Consider the following 20,655-nt stretch of genomic DNA (forward strand, 5'->3'; position numbering starts at 1 on the left):
TAATTGCTCTGGGCCATATTTCCTAATCTGCAAAACAGGGATAAAACTCTCCCTTTCTACCTCACAGAGCTGTTTTAAGGATCAAACAATAATCTGAAAGTAATATATTACACATGTAATAATAATTCTACTTGTTGAATGCCTACTATGTGGCAAGCACTGTGCAGGTGCTGTTACTACCTTACCTCACCACAATCTTGCAGGCAGGTGTTACTATCCCCTCTGTAGATTTGTTTTAAATGAGGTATAGAGCAGTTAAGCAACTTGCCTAAGGTCACCCAGCTCTTCAGTGACAGAGACAGAATTTGACCTAACACTAATTGGCCATGCTCTTTCCAATATATCCTGATACTTCTCTATAAATGTAGTAAGATTTACAACTTATTGAGGGCTTTCCCTATTCCAAGAATGGTGCTAAAGTATTTTATTTATATTACCTCATTTAACCCTATTAGGCATATATGACCCATATTTTATGGATGAAAAAAAAAAAGATTCCCAAAGAGGTTAAATGAATTTCCTAAGGTTACCTAATCTGGTTCCAGAGCTTTAGTATACTGATTCACTATGTTTAACATAGTGTCTGTAAAACCAAAGTTAAAAGGAGTCTCCTAGAAAATGGAGACGTCCAGGAAAATAAGAAGAAACAGAGCCAGGCATCAGACATCAGTAGGTTCCTATTGGTGGCTCAGAGAATACAGAGTCATCTACGAGGTACATATTAAAGGAAAAAAATAGCTCCAGACCTCAAAATCTCATAACACAATAAAAAGTAAACATAGAGAAGAATAAATTATTATAATACTTTTTATGAGTACACTGAAGAAAAGATCAACAGCTCGGCAGTGGGTGGGGATAATGAGAAAAATTATTACAAAAATTTTTTTTAAATGGAAGAGGATTATTAAGAGATTCTAGAAACAAATCCAAGATTATTCATACATGTATACAGTTGTGATTAAATAGTAACTGCAAATACATATAGTTACATCCTTCATTTAAAAATTTTTATTACAAAATGTTCAAACAGAAGAAAAGCAATGGTCTCTTAAAGCATTTTCTGTACTTAACAACTTCCAAAACAACTTCTTGGAACAGTTTCAAGCTTCTGTAGCCTCAGTGATTACAGGGTGTATCACAGAAAGGGCTAATTATATCTAGCAGTAAGGCAACTAAGTAAGTGAAAGTTCCTTGAGCAGCTACTAGGGAGGGGCTAACAATTCATAATACTGAGCTAACACTTACTAACACCTGCTACATGCCAAGCAGTTTATAAGCAAGTAGGAAATATCCCCATTTTATTCATGATGATTAAATAAGCTAATTTGTCCAAGGTCACACAAAGTTAGTTAAGTGGCAAAACTGGGATTCAAACCTAGGTCTGACTAACTCTAAAGCCCACATTCTACTATATGATTTTGCCTCTCCAACAATGTTCATTTTCTGTGCATATAGCTATCAGAATGAGACATTACACAATCTATCATTACTTCTTACGGTGTCTGACAGGCAATGCTTGTGCATGACTACTGAATATATGTATTTATTCACTCATAAAACACTTTGTGTAGCTTATTATGTACCTGGGCCTACAGAGATAAATAAAACAATCTCAGAATTTAAAGAGTTCACAGTTGGGTAGAAGAGAAAAATATATAAATAATTTTTACAACAATGTGAAAAGTTTTATGATTTATATATACAAGAGATGCTGAAGAAATGCACAAGAAGGATTGGCGCCTAAACCTTGCAGCTGAGAAAAAAAGTGACCTAACATCAGGTCAGCAGAAGATAGTTAACAAAAGCAAGTAACTCCTCTTAAGATAGACTCATACATTTTTAAGATTGAGAGAGAAAGACACTACCAAGTCTTTTACAAGCTTTTACAGTTGGGTGTTAGAAATCCATCATTCAGTCTGACATACCTAGAGAGGCAGTGAATTTACTTAACTGTTGGGAAAAAACAGAGGCTGCAGAAACCACTATTAAATCATATGTTTCAGCCTTCATCTTTAAATACAAGTCTAATTACAAGAGAGAATATGGGAGCCATTTTATATTTTCAAACATGAACTTATGCAGTCATGGGCCCTGTGCAACTTAGAGGAAAGTTAATCAGTGTCTCTGTCTCTCTAGTTAGTTACTTAGATAGTTAGAGAAGTACATAGATAGATAGGTGTAAATACATAGACATGTTTGTATGTATATATCTCTACCCATTTTGTCATTTAGTATTATGGCAAAAATAAATATAAAAATGAAAGGAACTGTCAAGATCTTGGAAGGACGTGTTACCCAGCCTAATGGACCCCAAGATGCAGGACTGACTCTGAGTATAAACGAACACAAAACCCTCGCCGCTCAAAAATGCAGCATTCCTCAGTCTTCCCCAGGATTAGCTCTCCTTACATGCCCAGAGCAGTGTATCATTATAGTTTTTTCATGAATGTCTCCATTCCCTAGTCTTTGCTATGAACCTTGCTATGTGACCTTTCTCCCCAGTGGAGGTATATATAACAAAATCTTCCATAATCTTCCCTTTTTCTCTTCTCACTCTCTTCATTCAAGTATCTTTAAGTAGCTGCACATTACCGTGACAATGAGATGTAATGGAACAAACGCTTTCAGAAAATCCTTGTTGCTCTGAGGTTATACTGTTCTTTTACCTCTCCTCATCCATCATCAGTTGACTCTGGGCACTAAGCTCAGTTTTCCTCTGCATTCTAAGTCCTGCCATCATCTTGGTGAACTTTCACATCCAAGTGGGTGACCAGTCTAAACAACAACTTAGTCTCACAATTCCATTAATCTCTTCAACTCCAATGACCTTGACTCCCACTCATTTCCAGCCACATATTCCAATGGTTATAGCTGAGAACTGCACATTCTGGAAACCTTAAACTGAAAGGTCCCACTCTTACATGAAAAGAGGTACACCAGACGTTAATAGTGGCTACCTTGATTAAGTCAAATTATCTGTGCTATAAATGCTCACTTTGATTTTCCGGAGGGAAACACTGCTTTAATCAGAAACAGAAACTTTATCAGTCTGATGATAACTTCCTATTCTGAACCCCTTTTACCCAGAAAATGTTTTCGGTTTCATCAAAACCTCTAGACTTTGGTCCCTTCCACTGGGTTCAGTACCCTCCCTCCATGGTACCACAGCATTCAATGCTTACCTCTACCATTACATGATGCTGTAATTATTTGTTTACTTGACTATCTTTTCCTCAGATTCCAAAATCCTTGTGATCAAATAACATGTCTTAGGACTCTGTACCTTCAATATCTAGCACAGTGAGGCCAAATTGAACAAACACAGAGGTTTCTGAATGGATAAATATAAAATAGTACTGATCACTCTAAGAAAGACTTTGGTTCAAATTCTAATTCTGTCACTTAACTTTCATATGACCTTGGGAAGGTCAGTCAAATTCTCTGAATCTTAGTTTTCTTATCTGTAAAATAGGGTGTCAATCCTTGTCCTATCCACTTCATAAAGTTGCCAGGAGGCTTAAATAACATAGATAAATGTTAGGTATTCACTGTTCTGACTGGCTAAAACACATGATCTCCTTTTCTAGAACTGCTTTTCTTGGTTAACTGGAATCAGTTTTTTATTGCTATTTGACATTAATAGTTTCAGAGCCGACTAACCATTAATTGCTCCAGACTGTTTACTCTCCATTCCTCTAAAGAAGATAAGGCACAGCCAAGGATAGCCATTGTCCCAAATCCATACCCACTTCCTTTTAGGAGGAGCATATAATTATTTGAACATGGAGAAGGCCTCCCAAGTGCTTCTTGAAGATTGTTTAAAGTACTCTAATTCTTTATGTTGCCACTAATTCAAAGGAAGGAAAGACAGGGGATCAGAGAATTGTTAAAGAGAATGGAGAACTCAACTGTCACTCTCATACATCTGGGCTACAAATAAATCAACACAGATCTTTAAACCAACCTAATAAAAATGTATCCAAATAGGATCTGCCCTGGGAATCTATTTTATTTTCTTTTTCTGGAGATCAAAATTCTAATAATGGCTTGTCTCAGTGGTTCTCAAACTTAGCTGCACATTGGAAGTCATCTGGGATTTTCTAAATATTTCAGAGCCCAGGCCACACCCATTATGGACTGAATTTGTATTCCCCAAAATTCATATGTTGAAGCCCTAGCCTCCCATGTGGCTGTGTTTGCAGGCAGGACCTTATGGACATACTTAAGGTTAAATGAGGTCATAAGGAAGGGGCCCTAATCCGATAGGACTGGTGTCTTTGTAAGAAAAGAAAGATATCAAAGCGCTCTCTCTTCACCTACACACAAAGACAAGGACTTCTAGCCTCCAGAAGTATGAGAAAACTAATTTTTGCTGTTTAATATGATATTTATTTCTTTTGTCAGTCTGAGCAGACTAATCTAACACCCAGACCAAATAAATCACAATCTCTTGGAGTGGGACTACAAACATTAGTATTTAAAACCTGCGTAGGGAAGTCTGGGAACAAATGCCTTATTTCATTTCAAACTGGAACTATGAGGAACCTACATTTTAACTTTCTTGTTATTAGATTTATAGAAAAATATGAATCAAAACATCAGTAATTTATAGAACCACAACAAAACTTGCCTCAAAAATCATTTGGAACGGTGTTACCCCCATTATATCCTGAGAATAGCTGGCTTCCTCTGATGTCCAATTCAACTTTGGAGACAATCCAGGCAGTATAGACTGTATGTCTGTGTGAGAAGAAATAATGACAAAATAGAACAAGCAGTTTGGATAAGCACCAGAGTTTCTGGAATTGTTTATTAAACCGATAAACCAAGAAGGCTTTTCCCTGATGAAAAGATTATCTGCAAAATTTAAAATATGATTGGAAATGGCTATGCATCAGCAAATTGCTTGAACATTTAGAATTACTTTATCAGGTTATGACATTTAATCTCATGTTTCTAAGTTTTCACACTTGCTAAATCAATTGTATTTTCAATTAATTTCCACAAGGTCATAAGCAATGCCAGACATCTTCCGAGCTGATAGCTCTAGCTGATATTCTTGTAGTTTTTAATAAATCAATTCACTATTTAATTATTATAAATCCAGCACGCTAATTTAGGACTAAAAGCAGAAAAAATACAAGAATGACCCTCTCAGACATTTACCGAGTGTTCTTTAATGAGGCACTCTTTAACAATAAAAGCAAACTCTTGCTAATATAATTTATAAATTAACCACTTGATGTATTTACATGTGTTGACTCAGAACTATCTTTCCACAAAGCATCAGTGAGTCCTGGATCATCATCAATAAAGAGAACCTCAAAGTATGCACCATCCTTTTTCCTTTTTTTACCTTGGTACTCATATTTTAAAGGAAAAAAAAGCTCCCATTTTATAAAACACCATCCCTTATTTCCCCTCTACAACACTATTATAATAGAGAACTAAATATGAATAAAGATAGATATCTCAGTCTATGCAAGTTCTGTCTTATAAATGAGATCGACAATGTTGATATTATAAAAGAATTCAACTTTGTAAAACCTGCTAACAATAAAACATATCCTAGAATAATATCATGACTTTTTCCTAAAGCATTTATATTACATATGTAACAAAGCTTTAACCATCTCAAAAAGTATGAAGATGACCAAGATCAAGTTCAGGCTATCAGTTTTAATAGGTAATATTTTTCTTTCCGTTAGTTTGTTTTTCAAAAATAATTCAGTCGGAAAGCCCAGGATAATATGGCAGTACAGTCATGCTACACTAAAGTTTAATGAATTTGGCACTGAACCAGGGTATCTTGCATCAATCTTCAGTTTTACCACTGACCGACTTTCTGACCTTAGGCAACCCTGTTTTCTGTGATTCAACTACTTCTCTGTGAAATAAAACAACTGTTTCTGAATCTTACTTCTCTTTGAAGTACTAACACAGTGCAGAACAGGAAAAACACATAAACACATGAGAAAAAGGCTTGTCAACAACGTTGAATTCTCCAGAAAACTGAATAACAATTTAAAATACAATGTATAGTTATTTGGGGAGAAATCGACTTCAACTCACTCCATACACACACACACACACAAAAATTCAGATGGACTGATTAGAGTTAAATGTAAAAATGTGGAACAGAATAACTAAATAAAAGCCTTCTATTTCAAGATAACTTTAACATATGTTGAAATCTCATCTTCCCATTCAAACATAGAAAATGACAAAAAGCATTTTTAAATCTTAATAGTCATGGTGAAAGGAAAAGAGAAATCTTTACAGACAAAGAAAGGAGAGGTATTCTTCTCAGAAAGGAAAAAGAGAGAATCCACAATGGTTAATAAGGACTAAAGATACACCATATTTGGAGCCTGGACTGAGAAAAACACACAGGGCTAATATTTCAACACCCACAGGTTTAAGAGCAAAGGTCCACAGAGGCCACACCTAGGTCTATGCAAGGGACCGAGGCAGAGATGTTACCTATCTGAAGCTAGCAGCAGCATCAGTGATGCAAGATGAGGACCTTAGGGCCATGTCACGTAAGTGGTGATGAGACTCAGAAATAGATAATCTATCAAGACGCAAGAGTTTTGTATCTTGCCACGCAAGCAAAATTTAATCCAAGGTATACACCCTGCAAGATTAGGGCTCAGCAAACCAGAGAACCTCTTCCTGGAAGGCTGCCAATGCAGGATGTGTTCAGGACAAATAGATCATGAATGATTAGCTCTTAACTAAACACTACCAACCAACAAAGGTCAATACCATGAAAGATACAATATATATAAACCAACAAAACTTACACCTGAGGAAAGAGTTCATAAAACAATCTCTGTAAAAGACTTTAAAATTAGATACTTTATATTTTATACCCTCAAAGATAAAAAGAAACCATGAAAAAAGAATAAACTGCCATCAATTAAACTGAAAGTAACAACAAAAAATCCTATTAGAAATCTCAGAAATTAAAAATACAGTGTTTGAAATGAAAACCCTGTGGATAACAGATTACATGCTGTAAAAGAGCACATTTAAAAAAAAGGGTAATACTTAAATGTTCATAGCAGTATTATTCCTAAGAGATCAAAGTGGAAACAACCCAAACGTCCATTAATGATGACAGATTAACAAAATATGGAATATTATTTAGCCATAAAAGGAAATGGAAGTATTGTTAAATAATACAACATGGTTGAATCTTGAAAACATTATGTTTAGTGAAAGATGCCAGATACAAAAGGCTACATAGTTTGATTTATTTATATGAAAAGTCCAAAATAGGTAAATCCATAAAGACAGAAAGTAGATTAAAGTTTGCCAATGGGTAGCGGGTAGCAGTGAGGGGAGCGACTGCTAATGGGTACAGAATTTCTTTTTGGGGTGATGAAAATGTACTGGAATGATATAGTGATGACAGTTGTACAACCTTGTGAACACTTAAAATTTTTATATACTTAAAGTGTCCTGAATTATACACTTAAAAATGGTATATTCTATGGTATGTGAATTATAAGAAAGCAAAAGGTAAATGGCATTAAGAACAGACTTAAAAAGATATAAACATGGGGAGATTCTCAAGATGGCAGCATGAGTAGGGTGCCAGAAATCTCCTCCCAAAACCATATATATTTTGAAAATACATCAAATGAAACTATTCCTAAAAGAGAGACCAAAAGACACAGTACAACAGCCAGGCTACATCTACATCTGTGAGAACTCAGCATCTCACAAAAAGGGTAAGATACAAAGCCGTGACCCGAGCACTCCCCCAACCCCAGCTCACAGGTGGGAGGAAAAGAATCAGAGTGGGGAGGGAGTGGAAGCACAGGACTGCTAAATAACCAGTCCCAGTAATCTGCACCAGGAGCACAGACACACATTGCATGGTGTACTGGATATTAGAGAAATGGAAAAGTAAAATCCAAGACTAACACTGTGAACAGGTTCCCACAGCTGGCTGCCCTGGGACAAAGAAAAGTGGGCACTTTAAAAGTCTTAAAGGGACAAGGGTTTAACAGGTGGACAAAATCGTCCTGGCACACTCAGCCCAACAGGCTGGGAACTTTAAGGAACTTCAAGTGCCCTAGCCCCCTGGGTGGCAACACAGCTCTGAAGCCCCTCATGGCGATAAGCAGCCTACCGTTCATTTCCTCCCGCTGGCACTGCAGGCAAACTGGCTGACCCGCCATTGCTGTGGAACAGCTGGGGAGCAGCCCCACCCACAGCATCCATACAGAGTCTTCTCCCAGTGTGAAGCTAACTGGGCCAGACCCAGAGGCTGCCCCCTGTGCACAGCTGCCCGGCACAGACAGCGGAGAGACGGCACAGAGCCCGGAAGGCAAAAAGGAGCTTTATTCTCACAGGGAACACACACTGCTTGCCTGCAACTCCCGCCAGTGCCCTTGGCCATTGCGAGGGCCATCCTGCCCATGGCAGCTCAGGGGATGAACCCAGAGGCTACCCCCTACACACAGCTGACCGGCACAGGCAGAAGAAGCTGGTGCAAACTCTGGAAAGGACAAAGGGGCACCATTCTTGCAGGAGAACTCACACTGCTCACCTGTGACCCCCACCAGTGCCCTAGGCTATCCTGAGGGCCGCCCTGCCCACAGCAGCTCAGAGGGTTAACCCAGAGACTGCTCCCTGTGTGCAGCTAACCGGCACAGGCAGTGGAGACCGTCAAGGCGCCCAGCAAGCAGGAAGTTCTCCCAGCTGACACAAGCGCCACTCGCCAGCAATCGCTTCTATCCCCATGAAAAGGCAGAAGAACCTGGTTCAGTCCAAAATCACTCAAATGCAGAGGAGGGCCTGGTGAGACAGAAATAACCAATCTTCCTGAAAAAGAATTCAAAGTAAAAGTCATAACCATGCTGATGGACCTGCAAAGAAATATGCAAGAGCTAAGGGATGAAGTACAGAGGGAGATAACAGAAATGAAACAAACAATGGAAGGATTTAAGAGCAGACTGGATAAGGTGCAAGAGACTGTTAATGGAATAGAAATCAGAGAACATGAATGCAGAAAAGCTGAGGCAGAGAGAGATAAAGGGATCTCTAGGAATGAAAGAATATTAAGAGAACTGTGTGACCAATCCAAATGCAACAATATTCACATTATAGGGGTATCAGAAGAAGAGAGAGAAAAAGGGATAGAAAGTATCTTTGAAGAAATAATTGCTGAAAACTTCCCCAATCTGGGGAAGGAAACAGTCTCTCAGACCACGGATGTCCACGGATCTCCCAATACAAGGGACCCAAGGAGGAAAACAGCAAGAAATATAATAATTAAAATGGCAAATATGAAAGACAAGGACAGAGTATTAAAAGCAGCCAGATAGAGAAAAAGGATCACCTACAAAGGAAAACCCATCAGGCTATCATCAGACTTCTCAGCAGAAACTTTACAGGCCAGAAGAGAATGGCATGACATATTCAATTCAATGAAACAGAAGGGCCTCGAATCAATACTGTATCCAGCAAGATTATTATTTAAATTTCAAGCAGGGATTAAACAATTCCCAGAAAAGAAAAAGTTGAGGGAATTTACCTCCCACAAACCATCTCTACACTGTATTTTAAAGGGACTGCTCTAGATGGAAGTGCTCCTAAGGCTAAATAGATGTCACCAGAGAAAAATCACAGCAATGAAAGTAGACCAACTAAATGCAAAATGAAATCAACTATCCACAAAATCAGTCAACAGAAACACAAAAGAGTACAGAATAGAACACCTAACATATAAATAGTAGAGGAGGAAGAAAAAGAAAGGAGAGAAATAAAGAATCATCAGACTGTGTTTATAATAGCATAATAAGTGAGTTAAGTTAGATGGTTAAATAGTAAAGATGCTACCCTTGAACCTTTGGTAACCATGAATCCAAAGCCTGTAATGGCAATAAGTACGTATCTATCAATAATCACCCTAAATGTAAATGGACTGAATGCACCAATCAAAATATAGAGAGTAATAGAATGGATAAAAAAGCAAGACACATCTATATGCTGCTTACAAGAAACCCACCTCAAACCCAAAGACACGCAAGGACTAAAAGTCAAGGGATGGAAAAAGTTATTTCATGCAAACAACAAGGAGAAAAAATCAGGTGTTGCAGTACTAGCTTCAGACAAAATAGACCTCAAAACAGAAAGTAACAAGAGATAAAGAAGGACATTACATAATGATAAAGGGGTCAGTCCAACAAGAGGATATAACCATTATAAATATCTATGTACCCAACACAGGAGCACCTACATATATGAAACAAATACTAACAGAATTAAAGGAGGAAATAGAATGCGATGCATTCATTTCAGGAGACTTCAACACATCACTCACTCCAAAGGAGAGATCAACCAGACAGAAAATAAGTAAAGAGACAGAGGCACTGAACAACACATTAGAACAGATGGACCTAAAAGACATCTACAGAACTCTACACCCAAAAGCAGCAGGATATACATTCTTCTCTAGTGCACATGGAACATTTTCCAGAATAGACCACATACTAGCCCACAAAAAGAGCCTTGGTAAATTCAAAAAGATTGAAATTTTACCAACCAACTTCTCAGATCACAAAGGTATAAAACTAGAAATAAATTGTACAAAGAAAACAAAAAGGCTCACAAACACATGGAGGCTTAACAACATGCTCCTAAACAATGGATCAATGACCAAATTAAAATAGAGATCAAGCAATATATGGAGACAAATGAAAACAACAGCCCAATGCCCCAACTTCTGTGGGAAACAGCGAAGACAGTTTTAAGAGGAACATATATACCAATCCAGTCCTACTTAAAGAAGGAAGAACAATACCAAATGAATAGTCTAAATTCACAATTATTGAAACAGGAAAAAGAAGAACAAATGAGGCCCAAAGTCGGCAGAAGGAGGAACATAATAAAGATCAGAGAATAAATAAATTAAATTAAGATGAATAAAACAACAGAAAACATCAATGAAACGAAGAGCTGGTTCTTTGAGAAAAATAAACAAATAGATAAACCCCTAGCCAGACTTATTAAGAGAAAAAGAAAATCTACACACATAAACAGAATCAGAAATGAGAAAGGAAACATCATGACAGATATTACAGAAATACAAAGAATTATTAGAGAATACTATAAAAATCTATATGCTAACAAACTGGATAACCTAGAAGAAATGGACAACTTTCTAGAAAAATACGACCTTCCAAGACTGACCAAGGAAGAAACAGAGAATCTAAACAGACCAATTACAAGCAAGAAAATTGAGTCGGTAATCAAAAAACTACCCAAGAACAAAACCCAAAAAAGATGGATTCACTGCTGAATTTTATCAGACATTTACAGAATATATAATACCCATTCTCCTTAAAGTTTTCCAAAAGATAGAAGATGAGGGAATACTTCCAAACTTATTCTATGAAGCCAGCATCACTCTAATACCAAAACCAGGCAAAGACACCACAAAAAAAGAAAATTACACACCAATATCCCTGATGAACATAGATGCAAAAACACCCCAGAAAATATTAGTAAACCAAATTCAAAAATACATCATGAGGATCATACACCATGATCAAGTGGGATTCATCTCAGGGATGCACGGTTGGTACAGCATTCGAAAATCCATCAACATCATCCACTACATCAACAAAAAGAAGGACAAAAACCACAAGATCATCTCCAATGATGCTGAAAAATCATTCAACAAAATTCAACACTCATTCATGATAAAAACTCTCAACAGAATGGGTATAGATGGCAAGTACCTCAACATAATAAAGGTCATATATGACAAACCCACAGGCAACATTATACTTAACAGAGAGAAGCTGAAAGCTTTTCCCCTAAGATCAGGAACAAGACAAGGATGACCACTCTGCCCACTTTTATTCAACATAGTACTGGAAGTCCTGGCCACAGAAATCAGACAAAACAAAGAAATAAAAGGCATCCAGATTGGTAAGGAAGAAGTCAAACTGTCACTATTTGCAGATGACATGATATTGTAATAAAAAACCCTAAAGAATCCACTCCAAAACTAATAGAACTAATATCTGAATTCAGCAAAGTTGCAGGATACAAAGTTAATACACAGAAATCTGTTGCATTCCTATACACTAACGATGAAGTAGCAGAAAGGGAAATCAGGAAAACAATTCCATTCACAATTGCATCAAAAAGAATGAAATACCTAGGAATAAACCTAACCAAAGAAGTGAAAGACCTATACCCTGAAAACAAGACACTCTTAAGAGGAATTAAAGAGGACACTAACAGATGGAAACTCATCCTATGCTCTTGGCTAGGAAGAATGAATATTGTCAAAATGGTCATCCTGCCTAAAGCAATCTACAGATTCAATGCAATCCCTATCAAAATACCAACAGACTGGAACAAATAGTTCTAAAATTCATATGGAACCACAAAAGACCCCGAATAGCCAAAGCAATCCTGAGAAGGAAGAATAAAGCAGGGGGGATCTTGCTTCCCAACTTCAAGCTCTACTACAAAGCCACAGTAATCAAGACAATTTGGTACTGACACAAGAACAGATCCATAGACCAGTGGAACATAATAGGGAGTCCAGATATTAACCCAAACATATATGGTCAATTAATATATAATAAAGGAGCCATGGACATACAATGGGGAAATGACAGCCTCTTCAACAGCTGGTGTTGGCAAAACTGGACAGCTACATGTAAGAGAATGAAACTGGATCACTGTCTACCCCATACACAAAAGCAAACTTGAAATGGATCAAAGACCTGAATGTAAGTCATGAAACCATAAAACTCTTAGAAAAAAACATAGGCAAAAATCTCTTGGACATGAACATGAGCAACTTCTTGAACATACCTCCTTGGGCAAGGGAAACAAAAGCAAAAATGAACAAGTGGGACTGTATCAAGCTGAAAAGCTTCTGTACAGCAAAGGACACCATCAGTAGAACAAAAAGGCATCCTACAGTATGGGAGAATATATTCATAAATAACAGATCTGATAAAGAGCTGACATCCAAAATATATAAAGAGCTCATGCACCTCAACAAACAAAAAGCAAATAATCCAATTAAAAAATGGGCAGAGGAGCTGAACAGACACTCCTCCAAAGAAATTCAAATGGCCAACAGGCACATGAAAAGATGCTCCACATCACTAATTATCAGGGAAATGCAAATTAAAACCACAATGAGATATCACCTCACACCAGTTAGGATGGCTACCATCCAAAAGACAAACAACAACAAATGTTGGCTAGGTTGTGGAGAAAGGGGAACCCTCCTACACTGCTGGTGGGAATGTAAATTAGTTCAATGATTGCAGAAAGCAGTGTGGAGGTGCCTCAAAAAACTCAAAATAGAAATACCATTTGACCCAGGAATTCCACTTCTACAAATTTACCCTAAGAATGCAGCAGCCCAGTTTGAAAAAGACAGATGCACCCCTATGTTTATCGCAGCACTATTTACAATAGCCAAGAAATGGAAGCTACCTAAGTGTCCATCAGTAGATGAATGGATAAAGAAGATGTGGTACATATACACAGTGGATTATTCAGCCATAAGAAGAAAACAAATCCTACCATTTGCAACAACATGGATGGAGCTAGAGGGTATTATGCTCAGTGAAATAAGCTAGGTGGAGAAAGACAAGTATCAAATGATTTCACTCATATGTGGAGTATAAGAACAAAGAAAAAACTGAAGGAACAAAACAGCAGCAGAAACACAGAACCCAAGAATGGACTAACAGTTACGAAAGGGAAAGGGACTGGGGAGGATGGGAGGGAAGGGAGGGATAAGGGGGGTGGGGGGAGAAAGGGGGCCTTACGATTAGCATGTATAATGTGGGGAAGGGGCACGGGGAGGGCTGTGCAACACAGAGAAGACAAGTAGTGATTCTTTCTACAGCATCTTACTATGCTGATGGACATTGACTGTAATGGGGTTTTTGGGGGTGACTTGGTGATGGGGGGAGTCTAGTAAACATAATGTTCCTCATGTAATTATAGATTAATGATACCAAAATAAAAAAATAACCACATAACCATACAACAGCAAAGCTGTCATCCCTAATTTCAATGGCTAGTATTTTTATCTAGTCTTTTGAAGAAAAAAAGGCTATAAATCTGACTTGAGGAAAACACTTGAACATTTTCTTAAGTGACTGGCCAAACTGTATTTTATTAAAGAGTTAAATTATGACAATAAACTTGGAAATGAGGAGATATTTAAAAAGATAAAAAAATAAACCGAAGTAATATAAATAGAAGAGGTAAGTAAAAGACAGCAAAATAAAGACCAATAAACATGGTGTTTTTCAAATTCTCCCATCTCATCACTGCCTTCTACCCTATCTTTTTTCTTTTCTCCACCAGAGAAAGGACATGATAGGAAGAAGCTTCTAGACCTGGACAAGGAAGACAAACTAAAAGCATAATGTTTCATCAAATAGATATTTATGATAGAAGTAGTTCAACATAAATAGTTAAGTGTATACATAAATGGATATACAAATGGATTTCTACATAAATGGATAATTATATGATGCAGAATAGTATTACTTGTTAATATGAAGTAATGAGAATTTTTAAAAATACAAGAATTTATCAATCTTAATGGACACCATCCTTCAAAGTATAGATTATTCTAATTAACAGAAGACCTCAAATCTGGTCTGAGGTGTTTTATTCTACCAAGCAATCAGCAACATACAAAGAAATTAAAATATTATTAGCTATATTCTCTAAGCTGTAATAATTACATACTACATACTATACAAGCAGAGTTAACCAAAACAAAAAATCCAGTTCAACAAGATATGGAGAAAAGAAAAAGGAAATGCCAAAAAAAGGCCAAAATGTAAAGCCTGGAAAACCATGAGGATGTTAGTATCATTGAAAAGAATGGAGATGTTACACAGCAAATTAGTTTCAAGAAAATGAACCCCAGTTTAGACACACTGCATATGATATTTCAGAGGAACCCTCAAACTGACTAATCTTATCGATAATCAAAGCTGGAAACATGTTAGTGATGAAGAGAGAAAAAAATAAGTCTCATCAGCATACCAACAATATTTAAGGCCTCAGAAATAGATAAGCTATCTGAAATAAATAAAGAATAATAAAGCAGAATAATAATGGAAAGAAAGGCACACTGGTGACTGAACTCTAAGAATAGTGCTCTGGGTTACCGAAGAAGCACCTTGAACATACATACTCCCGTATAGTACTTATCACACTGTATTTTATTTTCATAGTTACCTCTCCCTGTGACTTCCCTGTGGCAAGGTAGATGTTCAATAAAGGTTTACCGGATAAAAGTATGAATAGTTAGGCAACAGAGTAGAAAGAAAACAAAAAAGAGAACATAAACCATTAGAGAGGTGGGAAAATAGGGAGAATATTTGGTCACTGTTTATTAATCCAGAATAAATAGAACACCTAGAAATACGAGCCTGTTTGTACAGGAATTGATCTGAAGTATTCCAGATCCAGAGAAAAAGTGCCTTGATACAACTCTGATAAAAACAGATGCAAGAGTAAGGAAAACTGAACCTGGATGGCTCTATGATATAGTTTCCCTAAATGGAGATCACATCTTATTTTAGGCACTGAGAGAAATCAACCAAGCAATGAAGAGGACAATATAGTTAACAAATTGAATTCAGAGCTATACCATTAATTTTGTATAGCGACATATTCCTTTAGCATCTATCTGGAAATCTGATGGTTAATGAACAAGCCATGAGAGACTGCCTTATGAAACTAAACAGTGTAAAGATTTGTGAATGGACCAATTTAAAGCAGTTTGCTAATGTTACAAGAATGCTAAATAAATAACAATAGTAATAAAGGCATAATAAATAGTTAATATGTCAGGGAGCTAAGGGATTCAAATCTTAGTCTTGGACAATTTCCTTTGTGAGTGTCACTAAGTCATTTTTGTTACTAATTAGTAAGAATAAATAGCAATATTATTGAGTAGGGGTTAGTATTATGAGCACTAAGAGCAGGAGAGAAAACAGGCTAAAGTTGGCTACTAAATGTGATTGACTATGAGCAAAAAGGATTCAATTTTTATTGTGTACTTGATGTGCAGCATTTCCTCTTTGTACAAAAAGTTAGCCACCTCCACTTTATCATAAAAGGATATAAAAATCAATTAAGTATGCATGAAATTGCTTCAAACATTAAAAATAACAATTAAATTTAAATTAAATCACCATGACACAAACTGTCTAAAGTTTGTATTGACATAATAAATTAGGTAGTTATTCCATACACTACTCAACTCGTAACTTCTCTAATACTTCTAACAAGGACAATAAAATCATTCCCTTGTACTTACATGGGTTTTCATTTTTTTCAAAGAACTTTCATAAATATTAATTGAAGAAGGAGCATTAAGTATAATCTTACCACTCATTGTACAGGCCTGTCAAGTACAGATCTATGTTGCAGGAAATCCTTCTATTTCCTCCCTAGTGCTAACAACATAATCCCAGATTTTCACTTCTTTCAAAGTACTTTCACACACATTAACTGGAGCAACAGCATTAGGATCACAGGGCAAAAAGCTGAAGTCTATTAAAAATCCAAGATACAGACAGCTGGGAGGTAGGCTCAGAGGGCTAAGACAATTTCAAAGGCAAAGAGAATGTACCTGAAGACCCCTGACTGGGCAAGCGGCATTTTTATATCTCCATGCTCAGATTAAAAATTCAGAAAACAAGTTTCAAAAGGTCGAATTGTTCCCTATATGTTTATGACTTCAGAGTCATTACTTTATAACATTATACCTTACTAATGTAGCTTTTTAGTTGTTTATTTTACATCTGGGAGAATTTTGCCTGATACTATATAGAAAGTATTCAGAGAAATGATAGTGACCTAGGTATCTTATCTGTTCCTGTAGCTACAGAATTTCATATATCATATTTCAGTAGGATTGCCAGATAAATCACAGGATAAAATACTGCATGGAACATACTTATAGAAAAAATTATCCATTGTTTATCTGAAATTCAAATTCAAGTGGGTGTCCTGTATTTTTATTTGCTAAATTTGGCAACCCTATCTTTCAGCATAAGCCTGTTTCAGAAAACACCAAATTCATCTCCAGGAAGAAATTTAGTCTTGTAGAAGCTGGGAAATTCTCTACCTTTGAGGAACTTCTTGAGGACCAAACCACCATAAGTGCTTCCTGCAGAAGCAACTGTAAGAAACAGAATACAAAGAAATATCACAAATAAAACAATTAAATGGATTTTACCTAAAGAATCAAATGGCAGCCTAAAAACACTGCTTATAGATACAGAACATAAAAATGGTGACCACTATTAGTGAGTTCATTTAAAAATGGAAGCACAAAAGACTCATGATTAGACTACAACTGTTTGGGCAGAGTAACTTCTTGGAGAGAACCAATGGCAAGTCTTTTAATCTATACTCAACACCAGGACTGCCTCTTTGGATATTACTATTTCTGATAGAATAGGATTCAAGGAAGACAGCAAACTGTAGCAGAAACCAAAAGCTACTATGGCTCAAGTCCTTTGTTTGAGTGAAATCAACCCTGCACCTTGACCAGTTTATCAGATTAGAATCCATGCACAAGCTAATACAACCATATACAGACCAACATCACCCCAGCCATGTAGCCAACCATTTCTCTCATGAACGGTGAGAACTCTGTATAGTCAGAGGGGAGTTAGTTCATGCAGTAATTGCTAGTTACACAAAGAGAAAACAGGTCATTCTAGTTCAGGTTGAGAAAATGTCTTGTAGAGCTTAGAGTACTATTCAGTCTCAACTGGGACTCAAGGTGACTCCTCTAAGGCTCATGGGACAACTTCACCAAAGCATCTGTCAATAAACCTGCACACACATATATACACACAAAAAAACCATACAAACAAAAAAGTTATCACTTCACAAGTTCAAGAGAATTAGTTGTTTCAGAGCCACTCAATTCATCACCTTTCCCTCAAGAGTAGAGGCAAAAATGATGAAAGAATAAGAGCCAATGGAAGAGAGATATTGTCAAACTAACTGCAAGTTAGGACTATCAAAATATACACTATCCATCTTTTTATTTCTTTCCCTTTTCCTTTACTTTTTGGCTCTTTTGCAACTACCAAAGGCTGGGCATAAAATAAAAAGAAGAAAATTCAGTGTAAAAATTTTGCTGTGAAAGAGGAGGTTAAACCAACAGCAAGAGTGAGATTGTTTCTGAGCAATCTCAAACAAATAAAATAAATAATCCTGTGATGGGAGTCATTCTACTCACCTTTCCTGTATGGCACATTTGTAAACCTATCACCAGATACTTATTACATAATCGTTTAAGTTATTCTGACTACAGAACCCTGGAGTAATAACATGATAAGATTATGAGTAACTGAAATTGTTTAATAAACTGGCATTCATAAAACAAATCATGAAAAAACAAAATCAGTATTTTTTCCTCCTCTACTTACTGGTTGTTAAACAATGAAGAGTATTTGCCTGATGCTTAGAATTTAATGCTTCTATAGAAATCACTAGCTGTCCTTCTAGCAGTGCTCCAGTTGTTACTCCTGCTGTTTCACACTTCCAGGAAATTATTAAATATTTCAAAATCTGAAAAGGGAAAAATTCAAACAAAACATTATCTTCTTTAGAAATCAGAGTAATAAATTTGTGTGATATAATCAAATTAATAATTCCAATTTCCAAAAAATAATACACTTGCTTGCAAAATGTGAGACTTGCATTTGTTCAGAACAAAGCATTGTGTCTAACCAGAAGAAATAGCTAGGGGAGTGACAGAAGAAAGGAGACCAGTGAAATTCAACACAATGCCCAATGAGACAGGAAATGGGGACAAAAAACTGCTATATTCAAAGGGTAAGTTCATCTGGAAATAGTAATTTGGAAAAATTAAGTGGGAGTTTGCTTTTCCTGTTTCTTTTTTTTCTCTCTGAATAAAAGCCAGCATGAAGATTATGAATAAGAATGTCATCTGGTTATGAATCATCTTTACCTTTCTTTCATTAAATCAACATTTCTGAGGGTCCAAATACTGGCTCTGGAGGCAGATGCCTGGGTATGAATCCCTGATGTGCCAAATTCTAGCATGTGACCTTGGGCAAGTTACTTAACTTCTTTGTATCTCAGCTCTTCATTTATATGAGTGAGGACAAATCTACCACATATGGCTGCTGTTGAACATAATATGTGCAAAATGCTTAACACAGTGCCTAGCATATAGTAGATCCTTAATAAATACAGGCCGTTATTTCTGATAAGGTATCTGCAGTAAAGATTGCACATAATATTTAATGCTGAAAGAAGGTCTCCAAGATGTTTGGATAAAAGATTCAATCTTGACGAGACAAACTTATAAAGTAATTGTATTTAATCCCTATTACTATTTATGAAAGTAGATGCTCACTGCCACACTAAGGTACCACAGAGAAAATTATTACCCTTTTCTTAAAGGCAGGGAGATCTCAGGAATAGAACTTGGGAGCTAAGATCCTAATTTATACCAGTTTATAAGGATGGTTTCTAAGCATTTCTACAGTCTGACACTTTTCCTTCACACATCTTCTTACTTAACTGTGCTCCCTGTTAAGATTTTCCAGCAGTTTCTTTATCCATAATGAGGGAGCAACAGGGAAAACGCTGGCCTGTGAGCCAGAAGCTTTGGGTTCCATCCTAGGTTCTGGCGTCTGTAAAACCCTCCAACTTTCTCTGATGGTATAAAGAAGGCAGGCGGACTGGGAGAGCCCATGTGGCCTGTGGTTCTCTCCTAAGTATCACAGGGCTAGTAGGTTAGAATTCCATCAAGTAATGGCTGTGCAAGTGCGTAAGGGCTGAACAAACGTGGCAAGTCAGTGCCAGGTGTTCGGTTCCACCCCCAGAGCAGAAAGGATCTCTGGTCCGTGGTGTTACCAGGGCTGGGAGAGGCCTCCCTAGGCCCCGACCCACGGATCCGCCGCACACCCCGGTTGACCCAACGGTGTAAAAAAATTTCCCCACGCTCCCGTTCTGTCAGGGCTCGTCCCGCTGACCCCCGCTCCCCGGACTCATTCCCTTCCTTCTGCGTGTCCTCCCAGCACGGGGCGGGTCTTCCTAGGCTGGCATCCCGGTTCTACCCCGGGTGTCGGCTGCTGTGTGGCTCTCCTCGGCTTGCGAAGCCTCTTCTCCCAGCGGCTAAGGTGGGGCGGTGCCGGCCCCTCCCGGTGGGCAGGACGGCCTGGCGCGCAGGCTGTGGCGGTTCCCCACCGAGCAACCATTTCTCACTGGGTGCCCCCGGACCTTACTTGCCAGGCGCTCCCGTGCCCAGGTCTCATCTGCGCCCCACACCCGTGTGCGGCAGGCTCCAATCATTCCCGACCCTCCTGCTCCACCTCAGCAACGCGAGACCCCTCTGCCCCAAATCTGCGGCCTCCTCCCTCACAAAGCCCGTCTCCTCACAGTGTCCTTTTCTGTTTCTCTCCCCTCCCGGCATCACCTCGCAGACGGCCGTGGCCGTGCCCTCCATTCCGCGCAGACTGCAGCAGCGACGCCGGGGCGCAGCGGGCAAAGGGCCTTCGACCTCTCCAGGCGCCCACGCCCGGCCGCGCGTCGTCCTTTCCCGCCCGTGCGCGCGCCCCGCCCACCGGTCCG

At 37.9% G+C, this 20,655-nt stretch overlaps 1 protein-coding gene across 1 annotated transcript in view; it reads right to left on the reverse strand.

Moving 5' to 3' along the window:
- TOP6BL (TOP6B like initiator of meiotic double strand breaks) overlaps positions 1-20,655 on the reverse strand; it is an 87,074-nt gene extending 66,419 nt beyond the window's left edge. Inside the window, exons 1-4 of the mRNA XM_073217515.1 lie at positions 20,501-20,655; positions 18,480-18,621; positions 17,162-17,215; positions 4,631-4,740 (exon numbers count right to left, since the gene is read on the reverse strand). Coding sequence (XP_073073616.1) covers positions 4,631-4,740; positions 17,162-17,215; positions 18,480-18,621; positions 20,501-20,530 — 336 coding nt within the window. The 5' untranslated portion in view covers positions 20,531-20,655. The remainder of the gene's footprint in view (positions 1-4,630; positions 4,741-17,161; positions 17,216-18,479; positions 18,622-20,500) is intronic.

This window comes from Manis javanica, chromosome 11, assembly GCF_040802235.1.
Source record: "Manis javanica isolate MJ-LG chromosome 11, MJ_LKY, whole genome shotgun sequence".
NCBI classification, from domain to species: Eukaryota; Metazoa; Chordata; class Mammalia; order Pholidota; family Manidae; genus Manis; species Manis javanica.